The sequence below is a fragment of the Limanda limanda genome, chromosome 8, assembly GCF_963576545.1.
Source record: "Limanda limanda chromosome 8, fLimLim1.1, whole genome shotgun sequence".
In the NCBI taxonomy this organism is placed as follows: domain Eukaryota; kingdom Metazoa; phylum Chordata; class Actinopteri; order Pleuronectiformes; family Pleuronectidae; genus Limanda; species Limanda limanda.
In genome coordinates, this window is record NC_083643.1 from 19,824,991 (window position 1) to 19,850,564 (window position 25,574).

Here is a 25,574-nt window from a genome sequence, read left to right on the forward strand (position 1 = left end):
CAAGTATCTACAGCTTATTTTATTCAACAGTATTGTACAATATAAATCATTCTATGGATTACATCATGCTCAACTCTACAAAGTGAAAGAGAAGCATACTTAGAACAACAGTTCAATATCTTTACTCAAATGTTGGACAGTGAAACAATTATTGCATCCATGTCATAAAATGAGAGCTGGATAAGGCTAGTAACAAACAGTGTTATGAATTACTGTTAATGGCAAAGTGGAAATAATGCTAAGACGTGTTATCATGAACACAGGATGCCATTAAGTGCAATTAATAACAAAATTCAAGGATAAACTACAATTCTCCGAGGACTTCTTCACATTTTCTTTCACAATGCATCACTTATTCTCATCAGCAACGACAAACCAAGGCCCTGTTCAGATTGGGATTTAACCTGCGTCTCAGAGATCTGATCACAAGTGGACGGCTCTGAGGACGTCAGTTCATACCTGACTATAGAATGCATCTTCATGTGTCTCCAGAGACAACTTTCATACCAGATTTCACCTCCCTGCTCTATATGCAAATACAAACATGTAATTTCTATTTCTAAAGACCAAATCATGTTGTTTCCGACCACTCTGACTAAACAGATGTGTCTTTTCCTGAAATCTTCCAGAGGGGCTGTGAGAACATAAATGTCTAAGTAAGTTGCTCTAGACATTTTCTGGAACTTTTCCTGCCAGCCCCCCAGTAGAATATCAGAGTGAGCTCATGTGAGGATACAGCAGGGGAAAGTTCACAGCGAGCATTTGGGCATGTCGAAGACGTTTCTAACACGCAACAGAACAAAACTGGAAGAATACAAAAACCTGAGGATGAAAAAGATGAGAATAAGAAGACGCTAACAAAGATGTCAACTTGGACAAGCAATGAGATTTGAGAGCTTTTGGTTGTAAAGGCCAACGCTGGCTTGGTTGTGCTATAAACAAGATCACTGAGCTTTTTGCAGCAGAATATATGTCAAGCCCCACTACTGCAGGCTCTTCCAAGGTGCCACCCCTACCTGTATGTTCCCGAAATGTCCATGTTGTTGTGAACGCATTTGACCCAGATTATCTCCTGCTGCATTCTTCACATGCAAAAGGAAAACCCCGGTAATTTTCTGAACCCAATTTCCGGGACATTTTGAGGAGATTGTGTCTATAAACAGCTTGAAAAGTGCAAAAATTCTTTCAATTCATTGTGAAGCTGTAGCGGGTCAGAGGACGCAAACTGAGTAGGTGGTCCGTCAACATGGCTCAGGAGACATTTACGTTCACACTGCTAAAGGAATGTGGTCTAACCGCATTCAAAACTGAACATTGAGCTGTCCAGTTGTGATCAGATCACCTGTAACAGAAGATATAACCAAGTCTGAATGAGGCCCGAGTGTGATGCTAACATAACTCTGAGGTGGGAGAGGGAAAGTCCCCAGACCACATCATGTGCTACAGCTCCACCAACATCCATTACTTCATCCACATCCAAACTCCATCCCCAAATCTGTTCATCATCATCAGCTTTTCTGTTACAGTTCTGATATCCTGAATCCATATGGGAAGGCAGTGAAAAATACAACCTCAGATGGAAGTAAATGCTATCGTACTGGCTTTTTAAGTATTCTAAAAAAAAATGTGCATGAAGTTTAATCTCTGGTTGAGGCTGTTGAGAGTGCAGAAGAATCACTTGTGCTGACTGGGAGTGTGAAGGGTTAGTGAGTCTCTCCGTTGACCAACGAGCCTTCTCCCCGGGGTGAGGAGCATCTGGAGACACCTTGTTCAGTGTTATCAGAGCTTGAGCCACTTTGACTGTGTTGGTCTGCGGAGGCAGCATTTGTAGAAGTGGGTGTGGGTTTGGCTTTCTCCTTAAAGTCTGTGATTATTACAGTCAGATCTCCAACTGTGACCTCTAAATGCTGGGCGCTGCTCCTGTCTATGTTTTTTAACCTTGGCCTGGTGAGGAGAAAAATTCACAAAACATGAAAACTGATCAGAGGATATTAAATATTTTAGTTATATTTCACAGAAAACAGAATATTGAGATATTCTACTATTTTCTTTTCACACGTGGATTAATTACCTGATCTTTTTATTGCTTTTCTTTTTCAGTGTTGGTTCTTTATCGCTCTTGTCTTTCTCTGATTTCTCTTTCTTGTCCTTTTTTGGCAGTGTGGGTGGTGCAAACTGTTGATTTGCTTGCTGTGTAACCAGCTGAGAAACCGGCCGTGGTTTTCTGAAAGAGACAAGAGAAAAAGAGTTATTGTTTTAAAGTTCAACTCGTGCAGTACCTGTTCTAAACCTGCCTGTTTGGAATGTTCTGTTAACTTGGTCTGTGGTAATGTGGTTTGCAGCTTTCTTTCTGAAACTGTTTAAGTGGCCTGCAGCTGTGGCAAGCAGGGCCGACAGCTGCACAGTAACCTTAAGCTGCACAAAAAGCTAAACTAAATAAGTGTTCCTTTTCTAAAATATATTTGCATATGTGTGACTAGGTCCTTCAGCATTTGAGCTAACACCCTGCAGAGGAACATTAGGGCTACATTTCCCTGACCTGTTCTCTTTGCTGTCAACTAGGTAACACGTTTGAAATGTCTTAACATTGTTGGTCACTGTATCACAGGGGCAATGCATACCTTGCATGTGCATGGTACATGCAATACTATATATACACACTATATATAAATGTAGAAAAAGTGAATGCAAGACCATCTTCTCGATGTGAATTAATAAAATTAAAATAGTCTTAAAATGAGTATTAGACATATTCATGTGTGTACATGCATACGTGATTATATAAAGGTGTATTTAAAAAGGTGCACAACTGTTAGGGCTGGGTGATAAAACAATATAACTTTTCCTCAACAGAAGTATAAGACATAGTCTATAGAACTCATTCCATCCATGTTTTGACAGACAACACGAACAGCCAATGATAGTGAGAAAAGCGCCGCACCCAACCAATCATGTGTCTGAAATAGAGTTACACCCACGTCAGGTTAGATTGACGCACACAGCACAGAGTATAGGAGTAGCAGCCATCAGCAGCACACGTGCTAATGTTTGGGCTTCTGCAGCCGTGCACAACACTACGTCAGACTGGGAGCGGGATAAAAGATAAAATTACGACAGAAGACAAGAGGGACAGCATTAGAGAAGAAGACACCCCAAACCACACAGCCCAAGGCTCTAGGGACGAGGATAAAAGAGTCAGAGGAATTCGGTAGTGTGGAGATATTTTGTCTATTTAAAGTCTGATAAGAAGCAGAGTAGCGTGCACTGTAAATTGTGTCGATAGCATGTTCCCAGAACGACAGGTAATATCACTAATCTATTTCACCATCTGAAGCAAAAATAAAAGAAATTATGAATTGATTTAATATCAACATCAACTGATGTGAAAAACAATATTTGATAACATTTCTTTCCGTATCGCCGAGCTCAAACTTCTGTATGTCAGTGTATTGTAAATATATTTGAAAATAGTGCCCTTCCTTTTCACTTAGGCACCTGGCCCCAATGATGTTTTGCACGGCCCTGCCGAGGATTTAAAACGCTTTGAAACAGTTTCATCAATCAGTGAACATTATCACAAGATTTATTACAGGACTGGGAGTATTTCACATTCCTGCAACTTTTACTTTAGTAGTTTTAGTTAACCTCGCTATAATGAAGGACTTAGTGGCTGCAGTTTTAAAGGTTCAGTGTGTAGAATTGACTGACATCTAGTGGTGAATTTGCACGTTGCAGCTGAATACCCCTCACCCTCCCCTTCCAAACACAGAGCAGAAACTGTGGGAACCTTCAGTCGTCATAAAAAATAAAAAAGTGTTTAGTTTGTTCAGTTTACTACTGAAAAAAACATGCTGGTCTCCTTAGAGAGGACCTGCTCCTGCTGTACATATATAGTATTTAAATATGAAGGGCCCATTGTAGTTTTTAAAAACAACTACAATTTGTACAATTCAGATGAAGCACACTAGTGACGACCTAACTTGGATTATTAGATGACCCTTCCACCGGAATCCCACTGAACCTTTAAGTTGGAAAACATGACGTCTCTCACCGTGTTGACGTGCCCTTCCTGACGTCACACATCGTGCACTTGAACGCCTCGGCGCTGTTCCTGAACGTGCACACGCTGCAGTCCCAGTGCGCATCGTCTGCGGGGGGCTTGGACTGCCGCTTCGGCCTGCACACACAGAGCACAACACAAACACACAATTTACCACACGCAGCAAAGCTTGTCCAACACACACGGAACCCAGAAGCGACACAACAGGAAGTCCCAGAGAGGGAGGAGACGCTGCTCTCGGGTTAGACAGGCAGAGTCTCCTCGTATTAACACCGGCCGCCATGAAGACTTTTCACTACGACACCTCCATCCGGGGACCGAGCCGTGCGGGCTCCGGCGGCCCGGTTGGAGTGCTCGTCAGGCGGCTAGAGAGGCAGCTGTACCTGGTGGGACTCTTCTTGTCGCCCATGTTGTGGAAGTTGAGACAGTTCCGAGTGGAAACGCTGCGAGGACACAGGCGAACAGACGCATTGAGCTGCTGCTGCTGCGGCTCAGCTGTGGGGGGGGAACTCGGAGGAGGAGCACGTGACGGGGCCTCGGCCAATCCGCGCTCACGTGATCACAACACAGGGGCAGTGGGAGAAGTGACACCAGACTGATGGAGATGGAGGGTCCACTCCTCCAGTTGTGGTACAGATCGGAGGTGGTGTAAGTACACACAGTGTTTACTCAAAGCAGAGGGACACAGCTACTTGTGTTAGAAACAACTCGAGTGAAAGTATAAGTACTGATTCCCATCTCTTTACTCAAGTATAGAAGTACAGGCTCTGAAATGTACTCAAAAAGTTCTGTACCTGCTGTGTCTGTGCAAAGCAAACAGAGGAAGACGATCTAACTTAAAGGGATAGTTCACCCAAAAATAATAATTCACTGATCTACTCACCACTATGCCGATGGAGAGGTGGGTGAAGTGTTTCAGTCCACAAAACACTTTTGGAGTTTCAGGGGGTAAACATTGTTGCAGCCAAATCCAGTACAATTGAAGTAAATGGGGACCACTTCTTCCAACGTAAAAAAAAAAACAATATTCATACTACGTGTTCTGTGGTTTCATCCAAGTTTTTAAACATTCAAATACGACTGGGACTCTCGCAAGACAAGATCAGTAACAACAGTGAACTAAACCTATAAGGATTTGCTATGGTATATTTCAGAGTTGGTAGAAGTCCACACAGTGTTGACTCATAGTAGGCCTACAGGTACACACAGTGTTTACTCAAAGTAGAGGGACAGCTACTTGTGTTAGAAAAAACTCGAGTGAAAGTATAAGTACTGATTCTCACCTCTTTACTCAAGTATAGAAGTACAGGCTCTGAAATGTACTCAAAAGTGATGTACCTGCTGTGTCTGTGCAAAGCAAACTGAGAGGAAGACGATCTAACTTAAAGGGATAGTTCACCCAAAAATAATAATGCACTGATCTACTCACCACTATGCCGATGGAGAGGTGGGTGAAGTGTTTCAGTCCACAAAACACTTTTGGAGTTTCAGGGGGTAAACATTGTTGCAGCCAAATCCAGTACAATTGAAGTAAATGGGGACCACTTCTTCCAACGTAAAAAAAAAAACAATATTCATACTACGTGTTCTGTGGTTTCATCCAAGTTTTTAAACATTCAAATACGACTGGGACTCTCCCAAGACAAGATCAGTAACAACAGTGAACTAAACCTATAAGGATTTGCTATGGTATATTTCAGAGTTGGTAGAAGTCCACACAGTCTTGACTCATAGTAGGCCTACAGGTACACACAGTGTTTACTCAAAGTAGAGGGACAGCTACTTGTGTTAGAAAAAACTCGAGTGAAAGTATAAGTACTGATTCTCACCTCTTTACTCAAGTATAGAAGTACAGGCTCTGAAATGTACTCAAAAGTGATGTACCTGCTGTGTCTGTGCAAAGCAAACTGAGAGGAAGACGATCTAACTTAAAGGGATAGTTCACCCAAAAATAATAATGCACTGATCTACTCACCACCATGCCGATGGAGAGGTGGGTTAAGTGTTTGAGTCCACAAAACACTTCTGGAGTTTCAGGGGGTAAACAGTGTTGCAGCCAAATCTAGTACAATTGAAGTAAATGGGGACCACTTCTTCCAACGTAAAAAAAACAATATTCATACAACGTGTCCTGTGGTTTCATCCAAGTTTTTAAACATTCAAATTAGACTGGGACTCTCGCAAGACAAGATCAGTAACAACAGTGAACTAAACCTATAAGGATTTGCTATGGTATATTTCAGAGTTGGTAAAAGTCCACACAGTCTTGACTCAAAGTACTGGTACATGTGTTAAAAACAACGTATAAGTGATGATTCAACCTCTTTACTCAAGTAAAATATAAAAGTACAGGTTCTGAAATGTCCTCAAAGGTTCCCTACCTGCTGTATCTGTTGCAAAGAAAAATGAGACGAAGACGATCAACCTTAAACCACTCTTCAAGTCAAAGCAAGAGTACATTTGTGACCATGAAAAAACTGTCCAGGAGGAAATGTGTGCAATGTATTGAATGAAGTATTCTTAATTTAAACAAGGCTAGGGATGGAAAATGTGTTGCTCTTTTTTAACAATCAACAATTAATCAATAATATCATTGATATTGACCAATTCTTCCATTTTGTTGCTTCTTGTCATGGACATATGTGCTCTCATGTCTGTTTCATCTTGATACATCTTTTACGCCGTGTTATGTCTGTTGTGTGTGATTTTAACTTGCAGATACTCAAGGATTAGTCTTTTCTGTGTAATTTTCCATTTAAGTTTCATTCTCCCTTGATGTTGGGAACGTGGCTCTTGATCATACAAAATAAAACAAAACTGATAATTCCCTTCAAATGCATTAAAACCCAAAGTTACGCACCTGTTTTGAAAATTTGAGGAGTAGACCAGATATTTGTGTTGCAACGAGTGAATGAAAGTAAAAGCTGTCAGAAATATAAATACTCAACTAAAATACAGATACCTGTAAAATTCACCAAAATTCTGTAGCAAAGTATTTGTACTTCATTACTTTCCATTTATGGTGAATTTTACCATCCATAAATTCAGCAGGTCAATCAATACCCCCAATATCAAAGGATCGTTATGTGAATTTAAAGAATATATGGAGACCCCGCTTTTCCATATCTGCAATGTTTGTTTATATCAACATTTGTAAATTAAGCTGTAAAAAAGTTTAAAAACATTGTTCACTGTTCTGTATGAGTAATGTCAAGTTTCCATGTAGACTGTCTTTAATAAGGAAACAGTTACATAAATAATGTTTGTAAATCCATCCATTCAAATTGCTATTGCACATATTTAGCTGCAAGTTGATTGAGATATTCATATTCTAAGCTTGATCAGTGGAAAGACTGTGTTAGATCCAGTGTAAGCATTCAGTGAAATTTACATGATGGTTCTGGAAATGAAACCACTGGCAAGGTAGCATTTGTGGCATATTTCTTAAATACGATAAGTGTGAAGGTTTTCTGATCAAACTTCAAAATTCACTGCAGAGAAACTGGCAATCCTATGAACCCTTCGGTGGTTTGAAGAATCTACGCCAAAGTCAAGGGTAATTTGTATTAATTATCTTGCTGCATTAGAGGCAATAAATCATGGAACGTCTCAGGCCAGGCCAGATGTGGTGATGGAGATATTGATGTCAGTGTACAGAATACATAAAACTGGATGCAGCGTGGGATCTATGTGGGTGCCAGCCACAGACTGGTGCCAGCACATAGGCTATAGGGCTGAAGAATGAGGCATCAGTCAACATGGATAAAAAACAACCCTCAAGGAAAATAATGCTATATTGCCTTCATATGGTTCACTGGAGATGTGTTCTGTAATCGAAACTAGAAACTCACAAATATGTCATAAACCATGAGAGCAGATCTTTAATGCTACAGTTACTCTACTATGCCTTTGGTTTAATATAGGATTTCCAGAGGGAAAGAAGAGTAGACCAAGTTCAATTATTGGGACTGAGATTAAGCCACTGTGGGCATAGAATTGGGCTGATGGGCCGCGTCATGGTGGTCAGAATGAGACCATAAAACATGCCCATCGGCAGTGTGCAATTTATTCTATACGGGAAGAGATCAGAACTGGGGAAGACTGCCTTTAACCTCTCAATCATACTCAGTTAAAATAACTAATGGAATTCCTCCACACCACTGGTTTGTATGAAGGAAGACATGGTTGTAATGTCATAACACGAAGGTGTAATGAATATAATTCAAAGGGAGGGAGGCATTAAGAAACATAGTAAATGTAAAAATGATTAAAATAACTAATAAAAATAATAATAAATCAATTATAGTGAAATAGCATTTATTATTTGTATCATTATTATTATTATTACATAAGAAGAAGTAGTTATAGTAGAATGAAACTTTCAAAATCAGAGGGAAAGGGCAGTGCATGGAAGGAAATCAATAAAGAGTGGCAGCAACACTGCGATCAGGAGATAAGAGAGGAGACAAAGGTGAAAGAAAGAGAGGAGGAAATAGAAGAGAGGAGGTGGTAATGAATCGACTTAGAATAGGGCACAGACACCTGAGCAGGACATTCACTATCATAGGGAAACATTCAACAGGCCTTTGCGAACACTGTCAGATACCAGTAACCGTAGTTCATGTACTAGCAGTGTTGGGAAGGATACTTTCAAAACGTATTCCGTTACAGAATACAGAATACATGCACAAAAATGTAATCTGTAACGTATTCCATTACATTAACTAATCTGAGTAACGTATTCTGAATACTTGGAATACTTCCGGTTTGTATTGCATTTTTTAAGTGTATGATTGCGGCGTTGTTAGTCAGGGGAGCAGCAGCAGTTTAAACTCTCTCTCCACCGATGCTGCGGGCCCGCTGGATGTCCGGCTCCCATCCACTCCCACCTCTGTGCCGGTCCCACCGGAGGCTGAACCCCCCCTGCGCCAAGGCTGCCTCGCGCCTTGCAGCGATCGTTTCGGCGTCGGGTCTATTTTTTGCGCTTGACCCGAGCGTATCGCTCCAGGAAACACACTGAAAAATGATTTTAAACGATATTGATGACATATTTTATATGATATAAATGATAAAGCATGCAACCCATAGTTTGTATTCCCCTTCTGTTGTCCTGGAGTTTTAAATTTACCAATTTGACCGATCACATTATTAAATGCCCCCCTCCATACAGACACACAAGCAGTCATAAAGATAAAAAGAGAGGGGGGGGGGCGGAGAACACGTAATTTACCCTCGACACCCGACATTGAACGGAGCAAACAGCGGAGAAGTTCTTGAAGATGGATGACATTAAATTGGGACGCTGTTGCAGTTAATGTTGGAGCAACAAGTGACTATATGCTTTTATACTTCTGGGTCAACGGGTGATATTATTTTAGCGGCGCTTCAGCGTCCGGTGTGAACCCGGCGTGCCTCGCTGGCCTCCTGCAGAGCCATGACAGCGGAGCTCTGGAAGCGCAGGTCGGTCTTCTCTCACCAGGTGCTGGAAGGGCAGCTTGCGGATCAGCAGCTCCGTAGATTTCTGGTAGCGACGGAACTCTCTCAGAGCCACGGTCCCGGGCCTGTAACGGTCCCGAGCCGGTCGCGGTGAGGCTTCTTCACGCCGCCGGGGTCCGGGCGCTCTTACGGCAGCCCTGGTCTCCAGCTGCTTCCTGGGGGCTTTGCCTCCGGTGGATTTACGAGACAGTGATTAAACTCGTGAAACAGAGAAGTACCGTCATGTAATCCACTGATTTCAACAATGTAACTGTATTCTGAATACCATCTATTTAATTTGTAACTGTAACGGAATACAGTTACTCATAATTTGTATTCTAAATACGTAACGCCGTTACATGTATTCCGTTACTCCCCAACACTGTGTACTAGTTAATTGCAGGAAGTATATACCAAGGAAGGACATAATAGAGGGGATTACAGAAACAGCACTAAAAGTAGTGTGTTTAAAGGCATTGTGGAGTGTGGTGGAAGAGATTAAGGCAGGAAACATCTGGGGAGGAAGCAGGCGAAGAGGTTGCGTTTAAAAGAAGAAGTAGTTGCAGTAGGCCTCCACACCTAGGGGGCGGCAGCCAAGCGCCATCGCTGCGTGTCCTCTGCCAGTTTAGAGAAAACGAAGAAGCCGTAACAGTGGTTGTGTGGGTTCCTTTGCACGCGAACAGGAAGAGGACACTCTGCAGATGGAACTTGACTTCATGTGCAGAGGCTGATCAGATGTAAACATGTAAGACGCACTGTGTGGCCTGCAGCGTTCACGTCGTCATCTGGTGAGTGAGCTTCTTTGGACTGGTGCTAACGATGCTAACTAGCCAGGTTCGCTAACAACAGTGCTGCCGCAGAATAACATCCGAGCAGCGGAAGTGCTGTTGTTGTCCCGCGTGTTCTGGTCCCGTTCTCCTGGATGCTTAGCTTGGTGGTTTCCAGGGGAAGGAGTTGAGTAGAGTAGCAGTGCTGTGTGTAAGTGTCCTGACGTTACTGGGGGAGATGGTTTGGAAATTCTGCTGGACCGAGGTCAGAGTTTGTGTTTACAAATGTCTTTCTGTGTATGTGACAGATCTGGGGTGCGGTAAATCAGTTCATGCTCAGTCTGTTTTCACTTTCCTTCTTCAGGGTTCATTCTTCTCTCCTCTGACATCCGGATCGCACACACGGGACTAACACGGTTCATTCAACAGTAAGTTAGAACACTGGCATTCTGCATATTTCTATCTTACTGTATATATTGTCTTACTGTATATATTGTTGTTTTGTTTTATGTTAAGTGCACCAACCACACCATGGCAATTTCCAATATATGCAAATATAATTGACAATAAAAAGGATTCTGATTTCTACAACTGCAACTTTTAGGACCTGATTATTTTCAGTATACATTTTTCTGCAGGTTATTGTCGTCTTGATAAACAAGTTATTGTTGTTGCTTATTTTTATGTCAGAATGAAACCATCAAATGTTTTGTTGACCATAGTCCCAACACAAAGATAATGTGTTTAATATTTTATTAAAACAGGAAGGAAACCATTATATAAGAGTGCAATGCTAATCATTGTCAATGTCAAAACGATTACCGACCATTTTAATATCAATCGAATATTAGACTTTACATATAAAATCTAACCTGGTATGATTCCTTATAAACTACTTTTGGAGCCCATCCCTTGACCTCTGAAAGTGTTTTGGCTGCATCACTTCATTCCACCTAGTTACATTTTGCTTGCTCATTGCAAATCTATATGAACTTATCCTGCTAAAACCTGAACAAACATGAGGACGGTGTAAGTTAATGTTCAGGAAAATCCTGTTGTAACCGACTGTAAATATGGGGCTGCTCTTCTATAGCTGTATCCAAACATAGCGTGACTATCACCGGTGATAGGCATGGTCGCGTTTCACTCAAAGTGCAGTCAGTCAATCAGAGGAGGAGCTCAAGAGGCAGGAGAGAGGACATGGAAATACACATTGCAGCAGTTTGTTCGACTTTAAACCATTGGTATATCATCTTAGGGGGACCAATACCTCAAATTAAAGGTGTAAAATATGGGGCCTTTATATCTCCAGCTTGTCAGAATTCTTCTGGTTGGAGTGAAGGTCTGACACTATCCTTCCCAGGCGGACACATTGCCTGCTCAATAATTTTTTGGTTTGGCTAAAGGGAGGGAGTTGAAATTCTTCTACACTGCTCACCAGAGATGACAAAATTTAATTTATGCATCCCAGTTTTGGTTGGAGAAATACCTGGCATTATTGACTCTCCATATCTATTCAATTTTGTTGTATTCTACCACCATTCATTTAAAATATTAAAAAATAAATTGTGTTTTTTGCAGTGGCATATCGACATGATCGACCACCAACTAGAGAACCATATGAAGAAATGTTCTCAAGAGAGGTAAGTGTTGTTTTGCAAGGCCAAAGTCTGTTAGTTGGACAAAGGCCCCGCAGTTAAGTAAGCTTAACAGATCCTCACTCTGTTATTGTTCCTGAAGTTGTTGTTTTATGAGTAGTGGTAGGCATTAATAGCAGTTTTTAGTATTCATAAGCTTTTCCTTCTTTGGAAAGTCGCTCTCAAGATGAATATTGACATTGTATCCACTTCTATTCAGCTCAGTTCAATTCAGTTGACCCAAAATATATCAAGCTTTTTTCAGACATACATTCCAGTGGAGGTCTAGTATTTTTGTTTACAGCACATCAACACCAGCGTACGGCTTTTATCACCAAAGGCTCTCTTGACATCTTTGTGTCATCCTGAGATATTTATAGTGGCAGAATGGGTTAAGTCGAGCCAATGGGTAAGATGAGCCACCCCCTTTAACTAGGTTACCGTAAAGAAAAGTAATCATGTCACCACAAATTAAGGAAGAGATGTCAACATTACTCATTCCATCTTTGACTGAAGCACACGGAGCGGGTGATAAGCAAACCAGAGCAAAAAAAACACAGATTTTTGTCATGCAAAGGGAATTCAGCATGTTACTAAAGTTATCAGTATTGCATCCTTATTAAAATATATGCGTTTCTGAAATGATTACATGTAACTTTAAGTCATTGTAAGCTACAAAACAAGGTAATAAACTGGTCTTTACAGTAAACACACCTTGTTTAACCGCTTCTAGCTCTGCTCCACAGCCTGTCGCTGATTCCTTTCACACACCGCTAGTTTCTCATTTACATAGAACTGTTCCTCTTTTTCTTGCTATTTACCAGAATTATTATGTTAGATGCTAAACTCGTGATATCCTGCACCTCTTTTGCATTACTATGATCGTTTTACCCCCACCAAGTTTTGCCAAAGGACCAACATTTGATGGGTCATTGTTCCTGAAACTATAATAATTAGATAACTTGTTTTAATTTCCATGGGTACACAACAACCTGGCCTTTAAAAAGTAACTTGTTTCAATCAAATACACTTCTGTTTAGCAGGTAAATCATCAGATGTAAAAAGTTGGACTCAGTGTGGGCAGCTATTGACTGCCTCTGTCTTACATAAAAGTATTTTACACATTACAATACTGCTTTTGAAAATGGTGGTAATTATGATGTTTCCATAAGGTTATTTAAGTTTTTCTTACAATTTGGTTGATTACTTGATAAAGGTTCTTCAAAACAGCACACACCAGCTATGCACTGGCCCTTTGGGGCTTTTTATCATGTTAAATCCTATTGACATTCAATGGGCTTTTTTCATTTGATAGATTAAAACCTATATTTTTGTGTCCTGTCAGGTGAGCTATCGTCGAGTCGTCAATGTTGTTGAAAAGCGGAGCGTTGTGCCTCGACCGAGTTTGGAGTCTGACCGAGACTTTCGTGAAGACCAGTGGTACGGGGGGGCCCGTAATCACCAGGATGCACGAGAGTATCACGATGACTGCAATTACCAACCCGAAGATTTTCATTACTATGACGACCACTCCAGCTATGACAACTTTAACAGAAAAACCTCACCCCCGCGAAATGTAAGAAAAGCTTGTTATACATAGTTTGCAAATCACAGTCAGTTATTTTATTGGTCTGAAAAAGAATCATACCACTATAGCCAGATCAGGGCCGGTTCAAACGATGATTACACTAATCATTTTTAGCTGATCAAATCGGAAAAATCTCAGTGTGTGTGACTAACCTATACATGACAAACAGTTAACAGCACAGTCCATTGTTGTTGCACTGGTTTAGGTGGTTATAAGCCTGTTTTTATTTACCAATGGACCAGTGTTTCCCAATTAAAGTTGTTATATATGTGATTTTGTTTTCAGGAGGAACAGTACTCCCAGCAGGGTTATCCAAGAGACGACTTGAGGTATCAGTTGGACTCAAGGTAATTTATCTCACACCTTCTATTTCAAGTGTTCTTATTTTGTTAATTGACCACTTTTTGTTAGTCACACCGGAGTTGTGTGAGATCATCAGTTGCTTCACTGAATTCTCTGTGTACTGCATCAAACTGACCTGTAGGTGGAGGCAAAGTATCTTGTTTGGAAAAGTGAACATTTTAAGCTTGATTGGTTTTACCCAGCTATTAATGAGAAATAATTCTTAGAAATCCTATTTCTAAAACATATAAAGCTATCTGTTTTACAATATATTTGAAATTCTTATCACTTACATTCCACCCAAGACAATATAAGAATAAAACATCCATAGGTACAAATTGTTCCTTTGGCAGGAAAGTGCTGCTTTGATAAATAGATTTAGGAATCGTGTCTCAATTAGCTGCGACCACACAACTCTTAAGTTAAGTTAAGTTTAAGAGCTTAACCCAACACAGGGCAGCTGAGTCCAGTGGTTATAACTCTTATATCAACACATGCGCGCCCCGCTCCAGCCACTTCAGCATACCAGCAGTTTATAGGCACAGGCCCCATTTTTTTCCAGGAGTCATACCAGGCTAGAGAGAGGGACAAAGGGCACTAGTGTCTACTCGCTCCGCCAAACAACCCCACCCCCACCTTGTGAGCAAAAACAGCTGGACCACTCCCTCTTCAGTCTAACACCCGTACACTTCGCAGATATTCTGAGCAGCATAGATCTATAGTGTCCAGATTATTTCAAAATCAATCTGCTGCAAATTGGTCAAATTATTCAAAGGGGGAAGACGTGCTCACTATTCAAATGCATCTCACCAACCTACACTGCAAATTTAGGATAATTGAATATGCCATAGTGATTCTTGTTGAAACATTATGCATTGACGAACTGAAAGAGTTTGTGATCACACTTCACCGATTTAATTAAAAGTCAGACTCTGTAATCCTTTTTTTTGAAAGATCATAGCCATTATGTTACTGCTTCAATTTTTGGATGCTTTGGGTGTTGGCTGTGTACATTGAAGTCACTTTGAATTCAGGCTGACGTTTCACCAAGTTTGACCGTTTATTATACCAATATTAAATTGATTGCCTCCCCCCTCCTGTTCCCCAGACAACAAAGCAAGAAGCCTATGTGTATGATACATTTTTGCACAAGGTGGTTCAGTGGCCTTGAAGAAAATTAGTCTTTCAACCCCAGCACAAGACAGAAAGTTCTGGCATTCCAGACTCTGTAAAACAAAGGGGAGCTAATGTGGAATAATGCCCCCTTATTGTACAGCTTTAAATAGGGAGACATACGAGAAGTGGAGTCAACATGGAGTCATAGTAACACACACCTGAGTCACTCTTCTAGCATCCTTATGGAGGTCTTGCCGACAGATCATGAAATTGACTGAATTCCAAATTATCATTTTTGCACGACCTTTGTAAATCCACCCAGTTACCTGAAGCCAGGTTAATTTTGTGATTAGCGTCGATATCAAAGAAATAAAGATGCAAACACTCCCTATCTTGATTTGTTTGTTTAATCCTGCAGGTTATTTTTAGGATTTGTCACAACTTTTTAATTCAATAAACTTCACATCTCTTGCTATGATGACTGTCGGTATCAAAAAAATTGCTCATATGGAAAATCTCTCCCTCTGTAATAAGGCATAACCCTTAACATGTCTGTTAAAAGATTGGTTTACCTTTTAATGAGTTATTTTCCCCCCTTAAATTAAGTTCATAAATTTTTCTATCATTGCCTTCTGATGTGGGCTTTGTACTGTATGGATGGCGGTCAAGGCGTTTGGCAAATGTCAGGCTGATTCTTGGCTACTTCAAACACAGCATGAGTCGTTAAAGTTTGAGGCCTTGTTAGACCTGCTTTTTATTTGAGATGTGGCTCGAGTTCAGGCAGAGGTCGAGCCAACCAGGTGCCTGTGGGTCATTTATACTTCTGGACCGACAGGTTTTCGTTCACACACAAGCTTTTCTTTGAGTCTGGAAAATCATTAAAAACAAGGTTCAGTGAACGGTGACATTTCACAACTTAATGGTTTTACATTTAACATCAGATGTGGTCATTACATCACATGGTTACTTTGCATTGTGACTTCAGGATCGTTCTTACTGTAATCGTGCCTATGCCTACTGTTAAGGAGAGATGGTGAAAGACGACCAAAATTCGTGCAACTGTCGGCCAAATGTTGCTTATGCCAAAGTGGTGATTGCCTCCACTCCACAAATTGATCAGTGTGCCACAGCCGGAATTTAAGTCTTTGTGGTTCTGCCTCCTTTTTATGCTTTTTCCATTACACATTAGTAAGCACACACTAACGAATACCCAACACTGTTGCTTTTTAAAACCAGTAATGATGAAAATGATGCTTTTTGAATGTGCAGTCAACAAACTCTTGATTTGTTTATCGTATCTTCCGTGGACCGTTGTTTAACAAGCAGTTGTCTCCAGGGTGCAGAGCAGCCTTGGTAGCCATTGATTTATCCGAATCAGAATTTTCTCCCCCATGTTTTTCAGGAACAATGGCCGCCCTGCTCCCTATCCCCGCAGCAGAGGCCGTAGGGCTCGCCCGGTTCGGAGACAAGCGTTGGACAAAAAACCCAAGTCAGTCCCCTCATGTCCATGTGTTTTAGTTTTTTACTAGTAAAACCAGTAAATAAACTGCCAACTGTGTAAGCAGGGAGAGATTGAAATCAGATGTCTAGTTTTTGATTTAAGTCTTAAGCTTACATTTAAACGTGACAATTCCTGTCTACATATAGAACACTTACTAGAGGCTATTGCATTAACTTATATATTCAAAAACTAAAATTATATTGTTTAGATACAAATTTGTGTCCAGTGTGGAAGGGTTTCATAACATGAAGCACTAAGTTTATCAGCAAAGGTCGTGTATTGAAATCTCAATCATAAGGAAACTTTAAAAAGGTTAAATTGGACAAAATCTGAGTTTGTTGTCTAGCAGAAGCTTCCTCAGAAGAATTTGATCCTGTGTTAAATGCAGCTCACTGTTTTAAAGATGATTCTGCCTGAGGTTGAATAAATACCCTTAATAAATATTACTGATCAAAAGCATTTTTGAACACAATTCATTTAATTTCGTCTGCCGCACAGAACCTATTTTAAACTTCAACCTTTTGCAGGATTTATTAGACACTTGAACTTCTTGATTATTTCTCATTTCTGTAGAGGAGACCCTGATGACTGCCTGAGCTCTGCGCCCGTTCCGCAGCACCGCTCCCCTGTGAGGAGGGAAGCCCAGATCCCTGGATGCGCTGGGTCAAACAGCAGAAGCAGGAGTTTCTCCCCTGACAAGGTCAAAGGCTCAAAGGCACATCAGCAGGCCGAACAGAAACGTAAGTGATGAGTTACAACCCTGTGTTGTGTTCAGCTGAATGTCCTCAAATAAAGTCCTAATAGCTGGCGGTGAGCAAGAAGAATTATGGGAATATTTTATTAGCCCCTTATGATACTTATTTTTTATAATGATAATGATGTCTTTATTTATATAGCAATTCTCAAAATAAAGTTAAAAAGTGCTTCACGCAAAGTAAAAGTTCATTAAAATAAATAAAAACAGTCATAGAAGAATAACAAGATCATTATTACAATAATAGAAAAATCAGGGATTGGCGTACAAGACAAGTATGTTTTAAGCATTGATGTAAAGGAAGCTACTGACTCAGCCCGCCGTTTTTCCTCATGCAGGATAGTTGCAAATAGCAACTATGCAAATTGTTTTGTTTGAACATTAGCAGCGTCATGTGACCTGGGAGTGAAAGCCAATTGTATCCATTACAGACAAAAGCCAGATGTAAGTGGGTGTTTGTGGGTTTTTTGACCATTTTGAGATTGGTCACGGCAAGTAAAACCCTGAAGGAGACAATTCGATGGCTTGTAGCCAGTAGAGCTGTGAATTTACCTTTTATCTAATGCAATGTGTGTCCTTGCAGCTGTTTAGTAATGACAACAAAAGAGACCCTTTCCCCATTTTACAGAAACGTGTATAATTATCATGTGTAAAAGAATTAAGCCATTCCAGGTGTAGCATCTGTTTTTGGAGGTGTAGTGTGAGGGGTCAGGGAATGCTGAAACACGTTACGATGTTAATTACACCAACACCACCCATTTTAGAGGCTGGGAAAAGGATACCCTGGGTTTATTGGGGTAGTTTGGCTTTGGATTCAGATTCTGACCTCTTTCTTTAGTGAGAAACCAATTCATGCTCTGGTTTAACAATGTCTTCAGAATCACTGTGGCTCTGTCATTTGACGTGTTTTCGTTTATGACTTTAACAGGCTTCACAGCTTAAAATTAATTAACAATGTGGAGCTAATGAAATTTACTTTTTACAGAGCTCCTGTCAAATTGTTCTGACACAAGGCCTGTTATTAGTCTGAGGGAGAGAAGTGAGGATAGTAATTTCTCCAGTTTTTTGATTTGAAAGATGCATAAACATATTAATGTGTTAGCAACATGGTGGCAGCACCCTTTGAAGATGCAATAAAACTGTGAGAAAACAGTCGTACCTCCCTCTTCCACCTCCATCTGGGATATTAATTAGGGCAGCAGAGCTAAGTAGGGATTTTAGTGATGGGGTAGGTATACCAGGTTTATGCTGTGCACAAGGAAGCTCTGTGCAATGACTAAAATCTTTGTCCGGGATGACTATTGTTATATAATATATAAATAGTTTGTTTGAATGCCTCAGCCTTTACCTCTATTGTTTATGTGTGTAGTCCAACTGAGGGACTGAAATTAGGGTGTGTTACCTAGGCTCACTCTAATAACTATGGGAGATTCCTTAAACAACTAACTTTAATATATTTGTTTTGTTCTAGACACAGTGGAGCCAGCAAAAGGGACAATATTTCAATTTCGGCACAGTCGAACTCCTCGACCACTGTTGTGTGGGAGGCTCTAACAAGGGAGTGATAAACAAAATAATGATTTACTCTTTTCAGCTGCAGGATAATGCCTTGGCGTCACAATTGTTCACAATAAGGACTGATTATCTAATGTCTCGCAGTTGAAAGTAATTGTTCCCTGCTGTATTTTTGAAATTCTTATTATATGTTATGGCTCTTTTACCGTTTATTAGACAGCACAGTGCAGTCGGTCCCAGACCACCAACCCACCGGGATGCTCCCCCCAGGGTTTTTTCGTACAAAGCAAAATTAAATAAAAGAATGCCTTGGTTACCCTCATGGATTCTACAGGTCGCCCTCTATTTATAGTTGTCTCCTCTTTGTGAGAACTTTGTATTTTCCGTTATTTATCTGTGACTGATTATCTGCAAGTTGGCTCACTGTTCTTTCCATTTCCATTTGTCTTTATTCTCTCTGTAGATAAATCCAATGTGCTGGTGACCAGCACTCCCAGCAGCCCTGTGGAGGGGTCTCCTCACAGCTCAGGATTTTCTAAGGTAAAACAATATGCTCTCAGAAGAAACGCATTGCATGAGTAAAATACAAATATAACTTGAAGGGCACTGAGTGGAGCACATATCTCCTGTCAGACACACACAAAAAAGTCAAGAGAGTTTGTGGCGATATGAGCTGTTGTCAAAAAAATACCGTGATCTGTTTAGCAGAGTTAATAGTTCACTTCCTGCCTCTACCTTATTCGTTCCGGCTGCTCCACCTCTCGACTTGAATATTGCAGATGATTTGTTGCTGTTGTGCATAGAACCTCTTGCTGCGATGTTCATAAGTGAATAGCAAACTTCGGGTAATCTCTGTATCCAATTCTACAGACTCAGGCCTTGTCGGAAAACGGATGTAGATATCAGTCATCTAAATATGCTAGATTTGTTTGATCAGATTTGATTAATTATTCCCTGGGAAATCAGTGAAAAAAAAAACTTTTATGTTGTGATAAGAAATTTGTGGATCTGCCTTTTTTTTCTGGGTCTGCCCCAAATTTATTGGGTTCTAATCCCGGCCCATGTCCCATCAATCCAGCAAGTTTTTGTGTATACTTGAAAACCCAACAAACCGGTGGACGTAATAATATACAGTAGCAGCTACCATACTGGGTCATTATTTTATCCAGAGAGTTGTACTGTATTTGGTCACGTCTGTTTACTGTTGACATGTGGCATGCGTAAGGAGACATGTACCAAAACAAGACCTCAACACCCGTAAGAGAGTAGACTTGTCTCTATTTGAAACACTTTGAAATCAGAACCAGTTTCTAAACCTGGTGACCTTGGTTCTAACCCTTAACCTTTGGCCCACCAGGAAAAAACTGCATCTGTAGTGGAGACGCAGGATGTGCCTGCTGCCAGCATGGAGCCAAAGCCGACACCAGAGGACGACGTGAAGACTGACCGGTTGAAAGCCATTAAGGAGAAGGCTCTGGAAATTGAGAAGGTAGCAGGGTTTTGTCCATTAAACCACCTAACGTCTGTGAATCCTCTTAACTCTTTTTTGCGTAGACCACCATTTATCTTGCCTCCTTTTTTCGTCAAAGTTGAACCATGCTCCACTATCACTGGGTCTCTAATATACTGTAAGTCGCTTAATTTGAACAGGGTATTACTGAGCTTTAAAATATAATTTTCTTAAAACAAGTGGAAAAATCTGCCACGGAATTGAGATTGTTTTCTTGTTTCAATGACCAAGATTTACATACATTTGTCCTCATAATGAAGTACAATCTGATTAATTCTGTCTTGTTTTAGGATATAAAAAAATAATAATCCTGAAACAGCAAGGGAAACCTGTAGACTTGTCTCCCCTCATCGGTATTTTTTTTTATTTGACATTTATTTTGTGTTTAGTCTTTTCCTTCTAACTTTTAGTTGACCCTTTTATTGCCTCTCTTACATCACACCTGACGGCTGTGACTGTTCTGAGTCGAAGGAATCACACAGGACATGGGCACAGGTCAGGCAGGGTGCCACTGGGTCGTAGTTGAGAGATTAGTGCTCTAACAAAGCTGAAACACTTGGATATTGTTAAATATATATAGAAAAAGTTTGTACTGCAAGTGAGACATTGTAGCCCCAGAGGACTGAGGTTCTTCTTGGGTTCACCGTATTGTGTGGTTGCCCTCGCCACATGTGTTTTTCACTCTAATGATTTGGTGGCTCAGGGATTCACACAAACCTTTTATATTAGCTCTATAGTGTGGCTTGGGGTATTTATCAATCAATCAATCAAGTTTTATTTGTATAGCCCACATTCACAAATAACAATTCGTCTCATGGGGCTTTAACATTGTGTGACATCCTCTGTCCTTAACCCTCAACAAGAGTAAGGAAAAACTACTAAAAACCCTTTTCACAGGTAAAAATATGTAGAAACCTCAGAGAGAGCCACATGTGAGGGATCCCTCTCCCAGGACGGACAGAAGTGCAATAGATGTCAGGTGTAAGAAAACATCATCAGGATTTTTAGCAGCATCCATTAGGCTAAACATTTTTCAATACTATGTGTCAGGCAGTCCCGCTGCAATCACAGTCTCTGGCCAGCAGCCAGCAAGACCACGATCCAGCATCAGGATGGGATCCACTATAATCCACAGTCATTGTCCACCGCCGCCAGTTAGAATCCATTATCAGCTGCCGCCTCGGTCGTGGTCCCTCATCATCCGATGCCAACGCGACAAAGGATCCTCCATTACAACGACGATCAGCTGGCACGATACAGAATCCACCGAACTGGATCCACCATTGTGACCTCCGACACGCGATCCACAATCATAATCCATGGTGCGGCCACAGCTGTGGCCCTGCATCCGCGGGCGCTAAGGCACAGAAACTCCGGGAAAAGGGGTCAAGTTAGTAACATGTACTGATCAGATAAGAATTATCTTGATGTGATAAATATGGAGAAAAGGAAGGAGAAGCAGGAAAGAGAAGCTCCGTGTGTCTTGTGTCATAAATTCCCTGTGCGTCTTAGCATCATCAGGGGTTTTTGCCATTTAATCAAATTTGGAACATCGCACAAATTAGCTCTAACTATAAGCTTTATAAAAAAGGAAGGTTTTGAGTCTACTTTTAAACGAACAGAGCGTGTCTGCCTCCCTAACTGAAAGTGAGAGATTATTCCACAGCAGTGGGGCTTGATGACTAAAAGCTCTGGCTCCTACTCTACTTTTAGAGACTTTAGGGACAACAAGTAAACCTGAGTTCTGGGATCGGAGTGCTCTAGTAGGTTGATATGGAACTAACATCTCTTTAAGGTAAAGAGGTGCCATATCATTAAGGGCCTTGAAGGTGAGGAGGAGAATTTTAAATTCTATTCTAGATTTAACAGGAAGCCAGTGTAGCGATGCTAATACTGGAGAAATGTGCTCTCTTTTCTTTGATTGAAGAAACATTTGTCGGTGCAGAGAAGAAGGATGATTCAGCAGAACAGCCCCTTAGCACATCAGGTTTTGACGTCTGTTGCGGCCTGCTATTTGGAGTTGCACTTCTTTCCCTCCCCTTCATCGCTCTCCACTACAGTACCACTTATCTGTTCCCGTTAAAGCCGGGCAGGAATTGCCCTGCAGGATGCAGGCGGCCCACCCACTGTGTGGTGCGTCTCCTGGCTTAAGCAGACACATGCCTACCCAGCCATTTGCAACTGCTTCGAAAGACGTGGTGAGCGGCTCAAACCTCCACAGTGACTTTACTGCGACATCTGTCCCAGGCTCAGTTCAACACACACAGCAGTTCAGGTAGTGGGCGGAGCAGGACCTCATATCTTCCTAAACTTGCTTGAAGGAACTGATTCATTTAACAGCAGCTTGTGTGTTGCATCCACAAAACTGATTGAGCACATACCTCCACCAAGGCCCAACAATCTGCACGTTTCACACACTCGGAGAAAGTGACCCATTAATTAGTCCTAGGGAAATCAATGAAAATGTCTCGCAATGTTGAAGAAAGTGATGAAAAAATCTTGTATATATTTTCCTTCGTACAAATCCACACTAACATTTAATGGGTCCTTCCATGGAAAACTATTCAGTTATTTTTGCCTAATTCTGAAAAACACAATAAATGGACAGAGGCTAAAGCTAAAACCTCAACGACCACATGCTTTTAAATTCTTTTGTCCTTTCCTTATTTTATTTTCAGCCAGTACTTAACACTGTGTATACAGTATGCATTTAGCAGAGGCTGGTTCCTCTTGATTTTTCCCACCACTTAAACTTGCATACTTTTTATTTGTGTTTCAGAGCATTAAAGGAAATCAGAAACCTCAGACAAATTAATTGACACGGAAAACATCCCTGCTTAAGTTATGACTCTGCTTGTCATAACATGTTTCACAATATGAAATCATTTCATTTCTGACATGATGACTAGCATGTTGGGAAGTGTGGAGTAATGCATCACTCTTTGGAGTGACCGCAGAACAAATCGCAGCATGTAAAACAGCAGCTCCAACAACAGGAATCCAGAAAAAGATCTGTTCAGAAGTGCCTGGGAGTGATTTTCAGAGAAGTCCGATCATCATCTCAATCAGTGCAAATGAAACATATCCATTTCAACTGTTGGCCCCTCCACCGAGAGGTCCGGTTTGCAGCTTGAGTGATTAAAATGGCTCTTTTAATATCCCCTAATGTGTACCAGCCCTCAAGTCATTACCCCACTTCCCCTATTATGCAGCACCCCTGCCTGCATCAACGCTCACTTGAACAGAGCCTCACTAAATGTCTATGTGAGTGCCTTATGTATAATCTCACTCAAACCCTGAACTCCCCCCCCCCCCCCCCCCCCCCACACACACACACACACACACACACACACACACACACACACACACACACACACACACACACACACACACACACACACACACTCCTGTCAGTGTGGTCACAATGTGGACCTCCGCAAACATCCGATTTGGGCCGAGGCCCACTTTTTCAAGCCTTCTCCTTAAGGCCCCGAGTGTTGCAGGTTCTCTAGGGCCTACAGCCCCTCCTGTGTGGCCCCCAGTATCAGTCTGAAAGATCAGCTCATGGCTCCCACTCCAGGGAGCGAAGGCACAAACCTCCCTGCAACCTTTTCTCACGGCGCAAAGAGCACACTCCGGTCAGCAGAACCCTTGCTGTTTGTTCAAGTAACATGGGAGCATGTTTTTGTCTTCACTTGTTTGTTTTTCTGTCTTTTTGTCAGCAGAATTAGGGAGAATCCACAAGACAGATTACCTCAAAACATAGTGGAATGATGCAGTATGGGTCAGGGAAGAACCCATACAATTTTGGTACAAATCCAACATTGATTTCCTTGACAATGATTCATGGATCTTGATGTAAAAAAAAAATCTGGCATGTTTAGGGAACTGGTATTTATGAGTGTGTAAAGGATCTAATGAAAATTTAGCAATCTAGTGAATTTAAATGTGGTTTCATTAGAGGACTGTTGGGCCTCGGTGGAGTTATGCCCTCTATTGAGTGACATTCTAGTTCCATACGAGGCCTCTTTCCCTTTCCTTGTCCTCTTTTCAAGCTTTGGCGTGCGTAAAACTGTGTATATGCGACGTAATGTAGTGAAAATGTAATCACTGTCAACAAAGGCTTTAGCACGGGAAAGCCTAGGTAGATTCTGTTTTGAAAGATGGCAAACACAATCAACCCTAAGTGATTAGAGAAGTGCTGGTTTGTGGGACATTCACCACATGTTTGTGTCTAATTATTCCTCGTTTCCTCTCACGTCTTCAAACCTGGAACAAATTCGTGTTCCCCTCCCGAATAACGGTCGCTGAGTGAAAATGTTAAGGAAAGTACTCTGCGCTTGAGAGTGTAAAAATCAACTTCAACTTATGGTTGCGTGTTATAGAAAAGGTGGAGGAAAGCCTAAGATGGGACAGCTGATACTGTATGCTGAAGGAGAACCAAAACTTGTTTTTGTTGAATGAAGTTGACCCTGAGCTTAGCCGGCCACACGTGTTGTGAGTCTCTCACTTCCTTGCGGTCAGTGGTGAGGCCTGTCATTATGTTGGGCCACAAATTCGCTTGACATGATCTGCAGACATTAAAGCATCAGCCACGGACCAAATATCTCCCACAGTCTGGGATATTTCTGTCTAAATTCACTTGACCTGCCTTCCCGTGTGTGTGTGTGTGTGTGTGTGTGTGTGTGTGTGTGTGTGTGTGTGTGTGTGTGTGTGTGTGTGTGTGTGTGTGTGTGTGTGTGTGTGTGTGTGTGTGTGTGTGTGTGTGTGTGTGTGTGTGTGTGTGTGTGTGTGTGTGTGTGTGTGTGTGTGTGTGTAATCGAATTGGGATAATAACACTATTGCTTAAGTATTCATAATCAATAGTTACTCTACCCTACATTTTCCCGTTACGCTGAGCCAACAATTTCCTGAATATATGTACTTTGATGTACAATGTGGGTTAGGGTTACAGGAATGAATAGATAAGTGAGAATCTACTTTCTGAACATGCTGTAGCTAGTTGAGTAGGGGAACTATCATTGGGAGAGAGGTGAGAGACGATAAAGCTATTAAGAAAAACTGGAGTCATGTCGAAGCTGGAGGCATTGTATTCTTTTAACATCATATAATTATCAGGTACAGCATAAAAAAGGGACCTTTAATTTTCTCCCATCAGATTTTGTTTGTAATTTTTATAATTTCACGTTACCTTACTTAGCCTAGTTTAACCCAGTCAGAGACCTGCAACAAATTGTGCACGCAGGATTTTTCTCCCCAACAGGTACGCTCAGCAGCCTCTTTCATCTTCTAGTTTTTAAAGCATGCCT

At 41.2% G+C, this 25,574-nt stretch overlaps 2 protein-coding genes across 3 annotated transcripts in view; one reads left to right on the top strand and one right to left on the bottom strand.

The window, feature by feature from the left end:
* LOC133009214 (YY1-associated factor 2-like) lies at positions 1–4,559 on the bottom strand. The gene is made up of 4 exons (XM_061076645.1): positions 4,444–4,559; positions 4,052–4,177; positions 2,072–2,224; positions 1–1,944 (listed from the first exon to the last, which is right to left on the bottom strand). Exons 1-4 carry the CDS (start codon positions 4,467–4,469, stop codon positions 1,704–1,706), a joined length of 546 nt encoding a protein of 181 aa, XP_060932628.1. The 5' UTR covers positions 4,470–4,559; the 3' UTR covers positions 1–1,703.
* Positions 4,448–25,574, top strand: part of LOC133009213 (periphilin-1) — a 23,944-nt gene continuing 2,817 nt past the window's right edge. Inside the window, exons 1-9 of one of the 2 annotated variants that reach the window (XM_061076644.1) lie at positions 4,448–4,708; positions 10,667–10,730; positions 11,884–11,945; positions 13,285–13,515; positions 13,813–13,874; positions 16,388–16,474; positions 17,060–17,226; positions 19,219–19,295; positions 20,113–20,244. In XM_061076644.1, coding sequence (XP_060932627.1) covers position 10,730; positions 11,884–11,945; positions 13,285–13,515; positions 13,813–13,874; positions 16,388–16,474; positions 17,060–17,226; positions 19,219–19,295; positions 20,113–20,244 — 819 coding nt within the window. In that variant the 5' untranslated portion in view covers positions 4,448–4,708; positions 10,667–10,729. Of the gene's footprint in view, positions 4,709–10,182; positions 10,324–10,666; positions 10,731–11,883; positions 11,946–13,284; positions 13,516–13,812; positions 13,875–16,387; positions 16,475–17,059; positions 17,227–19,218; positions 19,296–20,112; positions 20,245–25,574 lie in introns of those variants that run through there. The other variant, XM_061076643.1, reaches the window with a different exon arrangement.

Bases quoted from the DNA above. Each gene is read 5' to 3' on its own strand.
- LOC133009214 (XM_061076645.1), bottom strand. From the start codon at position 4,469: ATGGGCGACAAGAAGAGTCCCACCAG. The intron at 4,178-4,443 runs GTACAGCTGCCT...CTGTGTGTGCAG, and splicing joins GACAAGAAGAGTCCCACCAG to GCCGAAGCGGCAGTCCAAGC. The intron at 2,225-4,051 runs GTGAGAGACGTC...TGTCTCTTTCAG, and splicing joins AGGAAGGGCACGTCAACACG to AAAACCACGGCCGGTTTCTC.